This window comes from Penicillium manginii, assembly GCF_028828005.1.
Source record: "Penicillium manginii strain IBT 31320 chromosome Unknown utg000008l:1.0-3226943.0:1.0-3228205.0, whole genome shotgun sequence".
NCBI classification, from domain to species: domain Eukaryota; kingdom Fungi; phylum Ascomycota; class Eurotiomycetes; order Eurotiales; family Aspergillaceae; genus Penicillium; species Penicillium manginii.
Window position 1 is genome coordinate 1,645,473 of NW_026643109.1, and position 18,465 is coordinate 1,663,937.

At 47.1% G+C, this 18,465-nt stretch overlaps 5 protein-coding genes across 5 annotated transcripts; 2 read left to right on the top strand and 3 right to left on the bottom strand.

The window, feature by feature from the left end:
- Window positions 1-2,572: 2,572 nt before the first annotated feature.
- N7533_011267 (uncharacterized protein) lies at window positions 2,573-2,881 on the bottom strand (the record flags this gene model as incomplete). The annotated part of the gene is made up of 1 exon (XM_057107917.1): window positions 2,573-2,881. The coding sequence occupies one exon, from the start codon at window positions 2,879-2,881 to the stop codon at window positions 2,573-2,575; it is 309 nt and encodes a 102-aa protein (XP_056955295.1).
- Window positions 2,882-5,402: 2,521 nt separating this feature from the next.
- On the top strand, window positions 5,403-5,768 carry N7533_011268 (uncharacterized protein; the record flags this gene model as incomplete). Its single annotated transcript, XM_057107918.1, has 1 exon — window positions 5,403-5,768. The coding sequence occupies one exon, from the start codon at window positions 5,403-5,405 to the stop codon at window positions 5,766-5,768; it is 366 nt and encodes a 121-aa protein (XP_056955296.1).
- Window positions 5,769-6,280: 512 nt separating this feature from the next.
- Window positions 6,281-6,787, top strand: N7533_011269 (uncharacterized protein; the record flags this gene model as incomplete). Its single annotated transcript, XM_057107919.1, has 1 exon — window positions 6,281-6,787. The coding sequence occupies one exon, from the start codon at window positions 6,281-6,283 to the stop codon at window positions 6,785-6,787; it is 507 nt and encodes a 168-aa protein (XP_056955297.1).
- Window positions 6,788-9,288: 2,501 nt separating this feature from the next.
- On the bottom strand, window positions 9,289-11,652 carry N7533_011270 (uncharacterized protein; the record flags this gene model as incomplete). Its single annotated transcript, XM_057107920.1, has 3 exons — window positions 9,289-9,440; window positions 9,539-11,576; window positions 11,650-11,652. The coding sequence occupies 3 exons, from the start codon at window positions 11,650-11,652 to the stop codon at window positions 9,289-9,291; spliced, it is 2,193 nt and encodes a 730-aa protein (XP_056955298.1).
- A 1,325-nt stretch (window positions 11,653-12,977) lies between these two features.
- N7533_011271 (uncharacterized protein) lies at window positions 12,978-15,320 on the bottom strand (the record flags this gene model as incomplete). The annotated part of the gene is made up of 1 exon (XM_057107921.1): window positions 12,978-15,320. The coding sequence occupies one exon, from the start codon at window positions 15,318-15,320 to the stop codon at window positions 12,978-12,980; it is 2,343 nt and encodes a 780-aa protein (XP_056955299.1).
- Window positions 15,321-18,465: the final 3,145 nt, after the last annotated feature.

Below are 18,465 nucleotides of genomic sequence, written 5' to 3' on the forward strand. Positions count from 1 at the left end.
ATTTCCGGCCTCAGTCTTATCAAAATAATCTGAATAAGCTCAATATCATCAATATATCCTTGAAACTCCGTGGTCGCATTTTTCATGAATGAGTGTACGGATTTTAGCCTGTCTATACTTCGGACAATTTATTCTAACAATGTAAAAAAGCTGATAACGTTGGCTGTAGCGCCGATTATTTCAGCCATAATATATAAATTTGGCAGTCAGAATCGAAAAACAATCACTAGTATAATCTAGAATACCTTCAAACTTCAAGAAGTAGCCTATGACCGGTCGAAGAATGAGGGGAAGAGAAAGAGGCGGGGTAGAAATAGGGGGAAATAGGGAAATAGGGCTGAAAAAAGTCAGCTGGTTTTGTGCATGCGGCTAATAATGGTGCGCAGAGTGGTGTGCAGTAAGTTAGGGAGGTTACAGTCAGTACAAATTCGGAACCATAAGGTATATAGTACTAGCTATACAAAACAGCACCGGCATAAGTGTTTAGTTGAGGCAAGAATTACGAGATGAAAATGGAGCCGAGTTCAATATATTGCCAGCAGTCGATCTGCACCGAGAGGTGGCTTCTAATATATAGTTAGAAATATAGCATAATAGAAGAAGGATTGGAAGCAAAAGAACATCATGAATGGTTTACGGTAAACTTTTGTGAGCTGGGGGCCTCTCTTTTAGAGGTCCTTACTTCTAGATGTTGTGATCTCTAAAGGCCTATTCACAAGTTGGTTTTGTTTTGGTGGAAGTCAGGTGGTATGAACACAATCACCACCTCACCATGAGCCCTAGTTTTCTTGTATATCAGGAAAAGATTTCCCTTATCAGCTTTGTAGTGGAATTCGAATCTGGCAAGTTCATATTGTACCATATATGTCTCCACTATTTCTCGGATTTCTAGATCCAAACAACGTATTACGGACCTGCTGAGAAGGGAACCCCTAACCACACCTTAGCGGGGTTCCACAGTGACTCTTTGATACCTTGTATATGATTTGTCTAGCCAAAATCCGCTACGCTAATATAGAACATCTTTAAATAGCCAATTATTCTGCAACAAACTCTAGCAAATTTCTATTGGGACCCCTACGGGCATCTCTTGTCGATTCTGGGGGTCTATGGAAGCATAGGAATGTAGGGGTGAGTTATATGTAGGATGCTAGGCCCCGGGGTTGGGGAAAAGCTATGTATAGCTATACCGAGGGCTAACGTTTGAAACCAGATTTTATTACCACAAGCCCAAAGGTCACCGCTGGTCACACCCTGCTTTTACACTCCTCAAAACTATATATAGGCACCGCTTCATAGAATAAATTCGGGTGTAGCCCTTTGCAGTTCCTTACGATTCATTAAACTAGGATAATATAGAATACCATGAGATCTTTCTTTAAAGAAGTTTAACTCTTATAACAAATATTCGATAGGTAGAAAAGCTATTTTAGATAACTTACCTAGCGCCCTACCTAGTATATCCTTCGGAGTTATTTGATAAGGCCTTAATCCGTTTTAGAATCAGTACAGCGACGGTACAGTAACGGGACAATGCTTAAGGATCCCAGCAGTAAAGCATTACCATATCGGTAAACCTTGTAAGCAAGAGCCACGACTAGGGCTACTCACTGTGACCAGACAGCAAACGTATAACAGCGTAGTAGAAACATAGTCTGGGCAACTTGCCGAGCTCTAAATCGCTATTCTCAAGTGTAAGCTAAAGTCTCTATGGTATTGAATCAAATGGTAACTACTATATAATGATATTTAACCTTGAGCGCCACGTTAGATCTGATTTTGCGGAAATTCCCAAATGCGCCTTTTGGATGCCCATTTCGTCTCTTCAGGTGACGGGTTGAACGGACGCCGACAGGGCTGCGAGCCGCCTAGAACAAAATCGTGGGCGCTAGGTTACCACTGACATACAATATCTGTTGTATGTTTTTTTTTTTTTTTTCTCGCTTTTTCATTCGTTGGGTTTGGTGGCCGGTCTTGTTGCTATACTCTTCAGGGTCCCTCACCTACCTGAGCGAATGATGTAGCCTTTGCGGACTTTGTATTTGCTAATCTCTGATCTTATACACGATGTATCGCATGCCAATTTAGTCACCACTCTGAGTGGAATTTGAAAAGGGATCTTGGAATCTGTTTTTCGGGTAGGAAAAGGTCTGATTTGAAATGAAAAGGCTTCAATTCAGAAAGTCGTGTGGTAGTGATGATATGCACTGCTATTAACCTGGGAAGTTGGACAGGGTATAAACCCTCTATGATCATCTATCTTCAAGAAAATCGGTCTGTAGAGGACGAAACCGTATTATGCACCACCTACTGATCGTGCTCAAAATTATATTCGCTAAGGTTCATACAAGTACCATACCAATGAAGATATTAATTCATGGGAGGTACTATTGAATTAAGAAGAGGAAAAGGATGAAGATGAAGAATATGAAGAAGATGAAGGAGAAGATGAAAAACATGCATCGAGAAAGGTTTATACCTTTGTGATATGAGGATGAGAAAATCCTGCAGACCAGGGACGCTGCCCTCGGCAGAAACATTGATCAAGACGTGGGGTTCCGGGGTATAAGTTCTAAGAAAGCTCGGAAAACGACTTGGCCCCACTATTGTTTCCAGATAGCTCCTGGGGGTGCCGAGTACTACCCATGACTTCTTGCTGAGGAACATCATGATGATGATCTGGGCCAGTGTCACTATGGTATCCTGGCTGGGCGTAATGATGATTTGTGTCTGACCCCTTGGCTGCCACTTGGGAACGACGATGGCGCATTAAAAACCATATCGCGGCGACAATGATGAGTGCACCGCCCACTCCACCGACAACACCACCAACAATTGCGCCTGTATTTGTCGATGACCCTTGAGGCTCTGAAGCTGACATGGTTGATGAAGATGTGGCAGTCATGGAAGTGGCGGTCAAACTAAGTGATACTATATATTGCATTAGCTGATCTGATTCTACTTTTCAACCTTGGAAGTCTCTGCGTTGTCACGAAGAGCCTAGTGCCCCCACAGCATTGTACCTTGGACTTACCCGACGGCTGACCCTCAGGATCGTCTTTTGTCCAGCTTCCATTTTTCTGGATTTCGCTTTCCGTGGCGCACCCTTTGTAAAATTGATCGTTGCGGAATCCAAGTAGATCCGAGTCACAGCAAAAGTATCCCTCAGAATCAGACCATAGGCTCATGGTCGGATCAGCACATCGTCGAGGGGTTGAAGCTGAACGTGATGGTGAAGTCCTGATTGTGCATCTTTTGTTGTTGTCAACGTCCGTGGATCGTGTCATCTCAATCGGGCAGCAATACACCCAATTATCCCAGGTGGGTTCTCCATGCTCATTGCCCTTGCAGCCGCCATCCTGCGAAGAGCCCAGCCGTCTCTGTAACCAGAAGACATTTATCTGTTGACAACGGTGCTAAACGACATCAAAGGAACGGGTAAATTCGAAGGTTTATCAAGCAATTCTGGCCGCCAAATCCAAAATGTGTGTAGGATGAAGAAAAGGGCCGCGGAGTAGAGAAGGGGCAGACAAGGCTTCCAGGCACGAGACCAGTTCGGACTGTTACATGCTCGGGCGTATAGGGAGGCAAGTCGGGGCAATTAGCGGACTTGGTAACCAACACGCTCGATACTTGGCAGGATCCTGGCAGATCCCGGCTGACTATTATTGGCCTGATTCCTAACTTTGACCCCTATGCCAAGACAAGGCTGCAGATTGCCTTGAAACTATGTACATTAGCGCATGCAGGGTACCTTAGTAATCTACGATTGTGGAGGGCTATACTCCGTAATTGCGGCTGAAAGGGAGGAGGGTGTTGTCGAATCAGCCAAATTTGAGAAAGAGAGCCTAAACTCTCTAATAGAAAACCCGGACAAATTGGCGACCTCTGGAGACCGTATGTGGTTCTATATTCCCACGATGCCAAATCCGCACATCATCAATAATTGTGCGTATGAATTTATTACTGACGTGTTCGGGTATTTATTATGCGCCAAGAGGCAAGGTTTCAAGAGGCTAATATTTGGGCAAACAAATGGGCGTGGGAAATTGTGAAATCCTATTAATGTGGCCGGTCCATACTTACTAGCAGGGAAGCCGTCTCACACTGAATCAAGCATACGCAGACCCACTCAGTAAGATGCCTGTCTCAAGGTAGGTAGCAAATGCTACTTAGTCGGTTATATAAGACAGGCTCGGAGGCAAATGATGATACGTTCTAGCGACCTTGTATAATTTGGCCCCAGATTCGTAAAAGAGATAATTGGTGATGAGTTAGCATGGAGTTAAGTGAAGTTTGAGGTCATTCAAAAAGGTATCGCTTGATATTCTGTAGTCCTTGAAGATCTCCATCAATTGAGTTAAAATTTCCCTCTCGATCCAACCCACGGTGTAACCTCCACTTAAATCAATCAAGTATGCATCGTCATTGACATCAATAAGCACATTTGCTGCCTTTGCATCTCCCCGGACGATGTTGTGACTGTGAAGTTTCTCAAGTGTTTGCGAGGTCTAATCCACCTATTTTCGTCTGGGAGCGGAAAATTTAGGATTGTGCCTATCGATGTATTTGAGTGTAGCTCCATCACAATCAATGAATGATAAGACTAGTCCCATGACAGCCATTTTTATCCCGGATAATACCTTCTAGTTGATACATGAGAATCGTGGAATGAAATTAAGCTATTTGGATCTCTGAATAAGTGAGTATCCCTCTGGCGGTAATACGACCGACTAGGCGTGTAGGAGAGCATTTGAAGTGGGATGTAAAGAGGTCAATTTTAAAGCGTTTATTGAAGACGAAGACATTCAAATGTACGTCGGTGTCTTTGGTACTTGTTATAAATGGACCAATATTATATTAAATTTCCTTTTGTGCCATTTGTGACTGTTCAGATCCTGCGGCAACATACATTATAGAGAGGAGGAAGATGTTGGAAGATGGAAAGATTGCCAACCTTGGAACGAGTCACACACGATACAAGTCCTGTGATGTCGACCAATAGGAATATCCTATTCCTTTCCAATCCTCACCGCCAGCTCGGAGCCAGGTGAAAACTATTTGACCGAGATACCTATCTTTTGGCCTGTCAAGACTTTCATTAACTGCGACCTGCAGATGCCAAAGGGCATTCTGTTTATGCTTGGTTTCAAAGATGGCCTGTCACAAGCGGGGTCGGCCTATCTCTGCGGTATCCATGCCCAGAATGGCATCAGGATATCCTTAGTCATAACATGCGCTGGCCCAGACCTCACCTGAACTTTGCTGCACCACTGTTTCTTACTACAATGCTTGGTTTTATCTGTTTCCCTTGACTTCCTCTCTTGCTCTCTTCAACCCACATTCTCACGTTTCACTAAGCACCCTCTAAAGAGGCCCATCTACATCCAGCAAACACCGTCATGGCTGATCGTGATGAATGGAAGCAGCAAAAAAGACAATTCATTGACCGTTTCTTTCGAGAGAAAGTGCCCAAGGCTTTGGGAAAGGAGACTCTGTCGTCTTGCACGGAGGATGCTTGCATTCAATTTGCAAAATCGGCTTTGGGAACCGAACACCTCTCCCATGTCGATAACCAAGGCTCCAACAGCTTTACCCTCCAAACACCAGGTATAATCATTCAATTTCGCCTAAAGTCACTAAAGACCGACATTATTGCACTGGCCAACGAACTTTATGGGCATCTGGTGCCAAAAGTCAAATCGCATGGCGGATTTCCATTGCCGGTCTACAGTACATATCCCGGGCCAGTAACTCCCAGAAATTAATTTCCAGGAGAACCCAGATGACCCAGCCTGCAAGGACATCCAGTATTGACCGGGGATGAGAGAGGGGATTATGATGTTATATGGGTCGGTAGGATGGATGGATAGCTGAGGTTACTAATGGGGTGGGCAAAGCGGTGTGGTCTAGCCATGCCAGTGTGACCTGAGGCATCTGGTCTCAGAAGTATGCAGTGTAACCAAGGGCAAGAATTGTCGCAAATTTCCAGCCACGCCACATGAATCGCATGGCTCAGCCAAAACGACTATTGGTCCAGGCACAGTTTCTGCAGGCGGGAGCAATAACCTACATGAATATTGAAAATTTACATGCATTAAATTGACTAACATTGCATAATGTGTACGTAGGCGTTGCCCACCTGCCCAGGTGGGTGGGGGCACTGGGTGACTTCCAAGGCCCTTTGGAAACATATATACCTGGTCTGATTCCCCCAGCATCCCAGGGAGCTGTCCGAGACTCTCACTCTACCAGAGGGTACACTCCATCAAACATCACCATGCAATTTTCCCTGTTACTCGGCGTCCTCGCCGCCTCTTCCTCCGTCCAAGGCCTTATATTCCGCGACAAAATCGTACAGGATGTCGACGGCACTCTTTTCACATTAGTCCACGGCGTTCAAGAACAAACCGAGGTGGTCCTCGACGAGAACCCTCACAGTCTGGAAAATAATGCCTGGGAATTCAACACCGAGGGCCGGGCGGATACCGATGCTGTTATTTCCCCGATAAACTCCCCTGCCTTCCTCGCATGCAATGAGGGCGCACTTTGCAGCCTAGACTTTGAAGGAGACAAACAAGCTTACCGGGTTACCATCGTCGATGGGGGTGCTAGGGGTCCTATCTTTACTTTTCAAGACATTCTCTCATCGCTCTATGTGTCCAGGGCTCCGGATTCGCACTATCTGGAGCTTGCCTCGGGCGCGGGCGCCTTGTCTGAATTCAAATTGGTCAAGATTCACAGTAGGCTTTCTTCTCCTTTGATATCGAGGTTTTGGCTATGCTGACATCATACTTAGCCACTGAAGATCTTTGAGCTGGGTCAGTGCTCGGACATGGCGGGCTATAATCTATATATGAGGTGATTTCCATACGCTCTTTTGAGGGCGAAGATGAAGATGATGGTCATCTAAAGTTTTTTGGGGCAAATTATCTAGCGGGACTTGAATTTATGCCTACGGATTCTTCATTTACGTAGTAGTAGCATGCTTACGATAGTATAGACATCTGCTCCCATGCTGTGCGAGAATGAGGTGGAGGCCCAGGATTCCAGGTTCTCATTCCAAGCTATTTAAGTACAACTGTTAAGTGACTTCTGGTCGAAGCAAACCAAGCGTGGAGAAAGAGGGGAGTGTGCGTGGTATTACATCCAATATGGAACTCTGAAGGTGGTGCCCAGGTCATAGTGGTCTGCTTTCTTGCGCTATTTATTCTGCAGGTAGATTTCAAATAATTCAGGCTTTCTCCTGTCACTACTAGTCTATTGGTCTGAGTCAATTGGTACCTCTATGATCCTGCACATCTTTAATGTTCACTGCGTCTGCTGTATGCACTATTTAGTGGGTCCACAGCCGTGCTTCTAGATAGGTATAGTTAATTGGGGTGGTGACCCGATTCATCAGCAGTTGGGAATGCTCCAAATTGTTAATATGCCACTGTAGCAAATATCTACCGAGTATTCATAATGAACTTCCTGCAATGATGATCGGCGGGGCCAGGCTGGGCCTATGTAATGGAATCCAATGTAGCCATTATGTGGATACAGAGTACAGAATCGGGCATATGTACTAGCTAGTTAATACCCCCCAGGGCTTATGTGGTAGTTATATCGAATATAATTAGATTGCTACTGTGGGGGCTTATATAAACACTAGTGATCGTGCTGGACCTCTCTGATAGTACTAGTAGGCCGTGCCCCCGGGCCCCACAACAATAGTACTAGTAGTATATTGAAACTAACTTATGTCTGCCAGTGCATTATATGCATAACTACTACAAGGAGCAATGCAGTAACAACTTAACAAGGGTGATTACTAGCATGCTGGCAATCCCCAGCTCGCCCTAACCCTCGAAAAGCGTGTCAAACTTGGAATACGACAGGTGAATTCTAGAGGGTCCTTGTTGAGGTACCGAGGTGGTTTGATTGCCTTGGGCACCTATTAGTAGGATGCCATCTTTGTCTCTAGAAATTAGTTTCCAATCTTCTATTTTATTGTTCCATTGTAGCTCTCTACACAGTGACAATGAACATATTTTGCCTCTTCCTATTGGCCCCTCGATTTGTGCCTCCACAGTCCTTGCAGCTACTAGTAGAATTCTAGCACCTGATGGTTCTACAATCCAGGTGCTAGGACTGCTGACCCAGTGAAGACAGGCGCTTAGACATTGAGTGGCATAATTTTCCTTGATTAATATGAGCGAAACACATCTACAATTCGTGAACGAGCAAAGGAGAAATCCGGCCGTTAATCATTGGCTGATGGCAATTTCGAGAAAGCTTCTTTTGGTATTTTCAGACAACAAGTGCAATTTATGTTGTCCGTGCTAAGCAGGCACGCGAATTAGAGGCTAAAATAGCATAATCTACTAGTATTCCAAAGGCTGGCGGCTTTTGCTAAGGCCTGCGGGGTTAGGCTGGAGGGCTCCCGGGGTTTAGTGATATCGTGCCCACCGTGCTCATATACCTAGTAGATAGCTTCAGCCATTGTATACCTAGATACCCTCAATGACAATTCCAGTTATCTAACTTTGGCTATTATAGTTTATTATAATCTTCAAACCTGATACCACAACTCCTCCCCACTACACTATTAGTAGGATGTACTCAAGTGGACTTCCATATTGAGATGACATCCCATTCGCTTCAAGTCCTAGTACCATACGAACTTAGCGAGACTTTTATTACCCTAGTTGTCAAATTATGTTTCGAACCCATGGCCACCTGGGCATGTTATATCTCAGTCCGTAGTCTGCGATAGTATGCACTACTGTTATCAGCCTGAGTAGCAGGACTGCATAGGATGCTGCTAACCTTAGCCCCACAAAACATCTAACAAAGCACAACCCCAACCCAACTCCTCGCATAAATTCACCTATACCGTAAGGAGTAACCGGATCCTTATACGGAGACTCGCGAGGGGAGGGGAACTTTCTTCCAACCTCCGCACCGGATCGATTGTCGGATCGACAAGCCAATCTGAACACAAACACGGTCCCAGCTTACATTACACAGCATGGCATGGCATGAAATGTATGACGGCATGACTGGAGGCACGACCTATGATTAACCAGGCATAGGCTACGATCATGCTAGGCTAGGCATAACTTGAAGAGAAAGTTTAGAAAAATGCGGGGTGCGTCTTGAATGTGGGGAAGTGCACGTCCCAGCCGATCAGATAGATTTGGTATCAAAAGAACCACAAAACACTTGAGAAAATGAGATGGCGAAAATTATATAGAATATCCACGGTCCGACTAGTAGAGAGTAAAAGGGGTATATTAGGATTGATTACAGCGCCGTAGAGGGACGTCCGGGTGCTTCGCCGGCCACGGCTTGGGCCTGTTGGCGGGACGTCGGCCGCGACTCCGCGACAGACTTGCGGGATCGGAAACTGTGGCGTGAGGAGGTGGGTGGGGGCTCGGTGGCTGTCAGAGGGGGGACTATACGGTGAAAAGAGGTTAGCTTCTCCGAGACAGAGGTGGGGTGATGACTCGGAGATCCGAGGATGTTGGCTTTTTCTCTCTCGCAGGTCACTTACTGCTGAATCCATATCCCTCTGTAGCACCCTCCCGATTCTGAGGATCGATTTCCACGCGGATCGCAACGTCTAGGCCACCATACATGCCGCTGTTACTGTTTATACCGTCCGCAGCGCTGTGAGTCGAGCCGGCTTCAACTTCGCCCTTGTGTAGCGGGGCATGGCCGTCCTTGGGGAGGTGTTCCAGCTTGGCAGATTCGACAGCGAAGTCACCGTCGCCGTTCGCGATCGGTGCGACCGCTTCGGTTAGAATGGCGAAGTTGCGCGATGGCATGGTCACCTTGTTCCAGGTGGCGCTCTTCTCGATACCGCCTGGTTGCTTGTCAAAGAAGGGCATCAGGGTTTCGTCGCATTTGCGATCCAGGTGGTGAATCTTGTTGCGGCGGGCGAGGAGATTGGCGACGGCCTTGGGCGGGGGTTTATTGGTGATGGCGCTGCTGACGACGTTGACAATGAATCTGTGGTCGTTCTCACCAGACAGGTTCAGCTTCGGGTGCGAGTAGAATCGTCCGATTGCGGCGAGGTGAACGTCTCCGCCCAAGATGGTGACGCGGACTGAGTGCGCGCGGGCGAGTTCCTGCAGACGCTGTATGAGTTCGCGACGTTCGCGCTTATGCTGACGGGCAGTGTAGTGGTCGTCAAGATCGTCCAGCAAATCGACTTGGCCGTCAAACTCGTTAAAAAGGCCACCGGCGACACCGAATCGCTTGTTCAGGAGACGGATTGGCGCGATGAGCGGAGAGGTGAGGATGTTCTCGAGCCAGGCTAGACGCGGGTAGGCAATGGGAACACCAAGTAGAACGACAAGGTGCTTGATGTCGCCATTGGAAGCTGAAATCTCGCTCTCGAGTCGGTCGAAGATGAGCTTGTAGGTGTCCGGGTAATTGACCTGGTGCCGCGTGCGCTCGGTACGGGCATCCAGACCCACGAAGCCGATGCGCTTGCCAAATCGCATGTACAAACTGCGACTGCGCTCCTCGACGTACGGTCCGGGCCGCTTGCCAGTGATCCAGCTATCATCCTCTTCCTGGTTCTCCAAAACATAGGTGTTCTCAACCTGGCGCGGGTCCACGCCAGAGGTGCCATTGACGGCATGCATTGTCTGAGGCGCGTCGGTAGTGAAAGTCGACTTGGGAGGAGCCATGTGGTGCTGGAAGAGACAGTAGTACTTGAATGCGACACCGCCGATACCGCGGAACACGGCACACTTCATGAAATGGTCTGTATACGAGCCAAATCCATCAATGATGTCGTGATCGTCCCAAATGTTGACCTGCGGGATTCGGCCATTGGCAGCGCGGAAGGGCTCGGTGTTATACCAGCGCACGTAGTTTGCGTAGTAGTACTCGTCGCAATCGGCGCGCATTTGGTTGTTGAAGTCGTGGTTGCGGCGCTTGTGCGGGTTGCCGATGGCGGTCCAGGGCTTTAGAGGACCGTCCACGCGGATTCCATCATTGTAGATCTGGTCACCGCCGCCCACCATAACGTGGAAAGGTCTCTCGCCGTGGACGCGTAGAACATCATTCCACAGGTTGGGGCCGAGCCAAGCGTCCATGTCGGTGCCAACGGAGAATCCGTTACACGAGTGAAACATGATCCGCATCGACTGCTCTTCTGCAGGTACCACAAATTCCCACGGCGCTTTGATGGGCTCTGACGAATTGTGGAGGCCCGGAATATCATACTCCCAACGCGCCTCGTAGCTCTCGACGGGCACCGTGAGGTTAAAACGCCAGAAAGCCTTTTCGGGGTCTTCGTAAAGCTTGACGCCCTCGACGGTTTGGTTCGATTGAGATTGCGACTCGGATCGCGACTCCACGGGGCCCAGCTGATGCAAATGTAGGAGGGGCTTCTGCTGGGTGGGTTTCGTTACGATGAGGACACTTCCATGCCAGATGGGGGCGGACTCGTAGTGCATGTTCTTCAAGTTGATGAGCGGGCCTGAAATGAGCTCAAAGCTGTTGCTATTGCCGTTGACATCACTGGTGCCTTGCGCAGCGTAATCGCCATTCTGGACGACCCCTGGGGTTCTGGTCAGCTTGCGCGTGGGTCAATTAGGGAGAATCCGGGCCTCCAGGCTGCTCTGTAGCTCCACGAAGCTCTTCACGTACCATTGATGGGGGGGCTGAAAGGTAGTGTCAGCCATTGTCGTGAAGAAAAAAGGCCGTGGACAAGGGTCGCACGAAGAAAAAGAAAAAGAAAAGAAAGGGGTATCAAGGGAGATCGAGGGTAGATCGCAGGTCAAAGGGAGAAAGGGACCGGGCTGAGCGAAGAATTATAGGGCTGCAGGGCTGGGGAGGGGGAAGCGAGCAGATCAGCTGGAAGAACTCAAGGCATACGCGCATGAAAATAGCCAGCGTTATTGGGCAGGTCGAGTGGAGGCGCAACCTCCTTGGCTGATGCTGGGTCGGACATGATTGTTGCTGGCGGAGATGACGCTGCCAAGAAGCGCCGGGGGTTAAATTGGAGAATTGCTGGACCAATCAGAGTCGGCCAATTTGGCAGACTGCGCCACCAGCCACAAAACCGGTTTCAGTCGGAGTGGCGGTGCAGATGTACATCTGCCTGTATACTAACTAACAAACTAATACATGTACACATGCACATGCTGGAGTTCACGGGATTTATTATAGCGTCGAGGATCTGCATAGACTACATGTCTTCTCACTCGTCTTGTTAGATGATTAGTGCTGCCTAGACTACCGCCAGTGCATGTTGTATACCAACTAGGGCTACCACCGCTTAGCTGAGCCTACATGTACATATGCACAGTGATGTACTTACAGCGCAGGACACCTACGTGGATGATCCATCTTCCTGCAGAACTTATTGCATTCCAGTTTTGGTTTTCACCGCAGATACTCCCAATCATCCATATCCATCCTCCTTGTCCCGTCCGATTCACTAGCCCCTTCGATCGCGGCGCTAAACTAAATCATTTATGGGCCCAGTGGGGCAGGGGCATTGCGTGAGCCCTTAGCCTCGGTCACAAGAGAGGTCGGACTCCATAATTTAACCCTAGTGAATTGGAGAAAGCTAATCGAGTGTTGATACTGTGGAAACTCGGTACATAACTTTGGTCCGCAAATAGCACAAGCACATGTTGCATCCACAAATGCGATCGCAATTTCCAATGTCTGCTGGTGTTTGATACAAGGTATCTTGGAAGCCACTAAAAATGTTCGGAATATCCGTAGAATAAAATCTAAAAGACTTGTGGAATCTTATGTATTGATTGGTTGACGGTATCACTTCCTCCTGGGTATTATCCGGCCCCGGAAAAAACAAAAAGAAACCCCATCGCCTAGGAATGAATATTTTCAAAAAAAAAAAAGAAAGAGAAAAACATCTATCACACACAATCAATCATCAGCCCCGCTATTGGCTTGGCTGAGCCCGCCAGATCCTCAGCCTCAGCCGTGTCTAGCCCCATCGAGCCCTAATCGGCTATCTCCTCGCCCCAACTGGAAACCCTCCTGAGGGTTGGTGTACTATAGATATCCCAGAGGTGCTCATTCCAAGGGGTCGGCTTTGACTGCGTACTCACCGCTGGTACAGCTGACTCCATAACCGCGACTGATAGCCAATCCAGGCAGAAAATCACGAGGATATCCACGGGTACCACCATGCTTTCAATTTTGGTAACGTGGACCCTCCAGACAAGAACCATTGCAAACCAGAAAAATACAAAGTTGTACCCTTCTTTCACCCCGACCCGCGACATCCATCGCGCAAACACAGCGAGCACGAAATAGTCGGCCTCGAGCTCGAGAACGTAATTTCCCGCTCGAAAAGTCCTCCACGCAACGAATGTCCAGATCAAGAAGGTTTTGGCCTCGTAGCCATTCATAGCCAGCTTCCATATCCTCGACGCTGCCCAATGCACCACAATGCCCAGGGAAATTCCAGCAAATAGTAACTTCCACTGCTGGTGTGCGATAATCACGAGAAAAACAATTCCATATGGCAGATACAGGATGCTGAAATACTTCGCCAGATATGGCAGAAGAAGCTCACGCATCCAATTTCTCCATTCTTCAAATGAGGAAAACCAGTATCGCAGAACATACCAAACAATCACACTCCGAGCAAGAGGAGTGTAATCCTTCGCGAGCAGGAAGTAGGCATTGGAGATGACTGCCGTGCAATCCAGCGCTAGAATGTACCACATCGACCATTGTACATTCGAATCAAATATCCAATCAGGAATGCTGTCAATCACCCATCTCCATCCTCGACCCATCCACCCCGGCCGAAGTAGAAAATCGATATTCACCCCTTTCCATTGGCATATCAGTATGACGGTCCGTATCGTGACCCATCCCAACGCCTCCTCGGCGAGAAGCTCACGCTGTCCATGGACGAGGAGCTCAAAAGCAGCCAATGCAGCCAAAACATCGATGACCCAAAGATCCCATCGAGCGAGCATAGCGACCAAATAGGAATGAATGATCGGAAGACGTAAAGCGTCTGCGAGCGGGGTGAGTAATGAACTAGAGTCTTCTCCACCGGGGGTCACAACAAAACACAGGACAAAGAAACCGGCCATGAAAGCCACGCCATGCGAGTACATCTCATTATCAAAAAGCCAAGCGCAGACCATGAAGATGACAGCAAGAATGATCCACGTATACCAATGCCATTCATAACTCGTTTCATACACCCCATGTTGAGGCCCAGAACCCATCTTCCCGTCTTGTTGTCCCCTGCCACCACCATCGCCAACGGACGTGGGCTGAATACCGCTCAGCGTCCCCTGAACACCTTGCTGTAAGAATTGCATCGCCATATGTTGACCACCATCGTCAGCATCCTGCACATACGGCTGCCGGTAATTCCGGCTCTGATTCTCCGATCCATCCCGCTTCTTATCCACCTTCCCGCCAGCCTTCTCATCAATCAAGAGCCGAATCCTATCCCTCTCCTCATCCGGCACAACATCCTTCTTCCGCCCACCCATCCCAACCTTCAAGACCTCATACGAAGTCATCCAAACATCAACCGAAGCCCGCAGCAACACATCCCTCAAAACGTCCTGATAAGCCTCATACCGTTCCACCAAAGCCCTCGCCCGCCCCCAATCATCCTCAAGAACATGCACAAAGTCCGCGAGGAACTGCGCAAACTGAATAACAACCACAAGGTCCAGGCTCGGGTGTAGCGGAACAGAAACCTCCTTGAAGAACCGCAGAATGCCATCGCGGAGCATATCAGCACCAATTTCGCTGGAATATTGCATGGTGAAGTCAAGCATTTCATAGAAGCGGGATGTGGAAATTGATATCACGTTTTTGCGGCGCGGCCAGGATTTCGATAGTGCAGACGGGTCGCGGCATTCTCTCCAGATATCGGGTTGGGAGTAGATTTCTTTGATGGGCACTTTTGTTGGGTCGAGGGTGTAGCCTAGGAGTTCGTTTGTTGCGAAGTTGAAGCCCAGGACGAGTTTCGTTTCGCGGAAGGGGCTGTTCTCTGGGATTGGGATTACTTGGAATATCACGATTGGGGCGGGGCTGGCTTTGAAAGTGGTTAGGAAATCGCCTTCCCAGAGTTTGTCGTAGGAGAGAGGTTCGATTGTGGTGGTGTCTTTCTGATTCGCGGGTTTTTGGGTTAGGAGGGATGTGCGTCTGGTGTCTTTGTCTCGGCCTTGTTCGGCGCGTAGGAGGTACATGTAGTAATCTTGGGGTTCGGGTTTCTGTTCACGGCTGAGGTTGGTGGACATGGTGAATTCGTCGGCGTTGACTCTTGAAAGGTTGGTGTCAATGTGTTTATATGAGGACGGCATGGTGGATGTGAGTGAGATACTGCGTCAGCCGAGCGAGTGGGTGTGTGAGGGAGGTAGTAGTAGGTCCTTTGATAGAACTTGAAGGTGAAGTACCCTAACCAGTAGGAAAGCTGATAGGTTCTCATCAATTAGGACTACTAATGTACAGCTGGGCATACTCTCTAGAATGACAGAAGAATGCAACTACTTCGTTCATAAACTGGCAGGGGCTCTGTATTTAACTAGCACTCTATTGTTCGCTTCGAACGGGCTTCTATGTTTGATTTCGAGATAAAGCGGAATTTCCCTTTCACGTATATTGTTCAACCATGGTAACGAGTCCCAGAAGCGAGATGGCGTGTTCTATGTCAGAGCATAAAGACTGTCAATGATGGGTGTAGATATACAAAGGATGAAAGTGGAATTCCGAGGATAGTCAATGGAATTGGTCAGACCCGACCTTTGTTTAGGTCGAGGTCGGTTTCGGGATCCGAGATGGAGCTAAAATTAGACTTAATACTGCCCAGAACGTCGGAACCATACTACTACTGGTAGGGATAGTTGATAGAGTAGTTCTCGAAACCAGTTACTCATATTTAGTCTAAAGAGTAATCTGAGTGGGTAATCACTAATTTTTCTATGTTTCTCAAGCCTCTATTACTCACTATAACTTTTTATCATCTCCAGCCCTATGTAAGAATAGCTCTCCTTAAATAATAATGGATTATTGTAAGAATTATGATCACTTATTTGAAAACTTCAATACGTACTATGTGAGCTAATGAGCAAGAATGGCCTTGACCTTGAAGTTCACAAGGAATCAAAATAAGTATCGCTCGATAATTTGTGGAAGACATCAGAAGACTGGTCAAGAGTTCTAAGAAAACCATGTCTGATTATGAAATACTCAAGAGCAAAAAATGTCTATATAACTAAGTTGGTGTTGAGAGCTTTGAAACATTGTTCGTATTACAGGTTAGTTCATGGCGAGAGTAAGTTTCCGCGATCATGGATACTGTGTCAATATACCCCACATATCTTCAAACGAGACTGTTTCACTTCAAAACAATCGTACGTAATTGTATTCTTCATGGCGAACGCCAGCAAGTCCAATCCTCCAAGGATGTAGAAGAATCAAAAGAAACTTCTTGTCACGAGCTTTTGGAGCGGTAACGACGAAACACACAACTAGGCCAAAAAGCGTACACACGCTAAGATACGCTAGTAATAAATATGCACTTTGCTTTTCCAGTCACATGATAATCGGTAGTTCATGGCGGGCGTCGGTGAGTCAGAAATAACCTGTACCAACGGCCATCACAACAAATTCAGATAGCCTAACATACCAGCACCGAATCTATAGTATTTCAGGCTTGCGGAGACGACATGGAAGGAGCGTGGGAAACGACTTATCTTCCTCAGGCTATACCCCGTTGTCTCAGACAGATGACACAATCGCCACCATTATGTCTAGTTCAGCAAAAGGATTTCGAAGCGATCGAGATTTTGAAGAAACATGGAAAAGATTTAGGCTGCTCTTCTCATTATATAAATCAGGCTAGCAATCTTGCATCCGGATTGTCTGACATTATTGTCATTCTCGAACGCCCTCGATCTGAAAAGTCACATCCCCCCAACCAAAGCTTTGGTGACTTTGTGAAAAGCCGTGACACTTTAAAAGCGGTGGATGAGCTTCTCTGCTTTGCTAGTAGAAGGACTCGGGATATTGGTACAGTTACTGTGGTCGACGCATTCTCATTCCAAGCTGAAAAAAATAACTCGACGGCAAACCTCAGATGCGAAGAAACCTTTCTACAATTTCTACAGATGAAGAGACCACAAGTTATAATTCACTGTACGAACTCGAGATATAAGAGTGCTTGGATGGATAGATTCAATTTCGGTGGTGAACTGTACCGAGTACAGAGCGAACACATCGAAATTGTCGAGGGCCATAACGCCATCGTTATACCTTCTTTTCATCCTTCTCATGCTATATACCATAATGAATACCGACTGGAGCTTCGAGTTTTACTCATGTATCACTTTGCCTTGGCATTCAATCTACTGGGTGGTAATGCCGTGATTCCGTGTTGTGAAAACAAGATTCAGAAGCTATGTCTCTACAAGGGAGAGAGGAAAGAAGATAAATCTCCCCCCAGTGACTGGGAGTTGGCATCGTGCATATCAGATAAAATCAACAATTCTTATTTGCATCATGGAAAAGACATCGTGCCACTCTCAAGAGACGTCATTGCCGACGAAAGCCTTTCAGAAAGAATTATCAGAGAATGCGACAGCTTCGATTCCTTAAGTTTCTGGCTTACCCTTCTTCTCCAGAAGCCATATAAGTTTGAACTTTTTGGCCTTGCATCGGCCCAGTTTCTACTGCAGAGGAAGATGAACCATCCCAATTCCCTCTATTTAAAGGTTTCATTCGCATTACGTGACCTGATAACAGAACGCGACCACTGGTTCTTCGAATCAGACGACACAAATTCAACTGATATAGAAGGGAACTTATCAGTACTTACGATTCAGGATGGCCCGCAAATATCTAGTCCCATAAATTTGAATCGCAAGGCTTGTGAAGCCATTCAAAAAACTCTAAATAATGTTCAGAGCGGCGGGGCTCTGAATTTTTGTCTCAAGAGGCCTCAGTATTACTCCGCTGTTATTCTACACAGCATCGTCATGGGTCGGTATCTGGATAGTTTGCAAGGAATCAACATTTCTGCAGCCTTGCGCATGGAAGCACTCACAAAACGCTGTTGGGTTATCAATGAAACGATACAGAAACAGAGTTATGAGGAGGGGGAGCTACCATCTGCCGAGGTACTTTTTCACCTCAATCGTTTGTTGGAATGTCTCAGAAAGTTGAGAATGGAGGTTGAATCTATTCAAGAACCTTGGAATGGATGATTTTATTTAACCTGACCCCTCGTGAACGATATGTCAAACTCAACAAGCTGCAATTTCGAGGCTAGTATGCCTCGGGGATTTTCAAGATACCTTTGCTCTTGCTTAAATAGCTTCTTTATTTGTCTTGCTGCACACACATAATCCTAGCAAAATGACTATCTTGCTGCCAATATCCTCCCCCATCCTCCTTACCAACTTGAAATTGAACTTTATAGTATCATCTGTATGCGATGTCCTTGTCTTA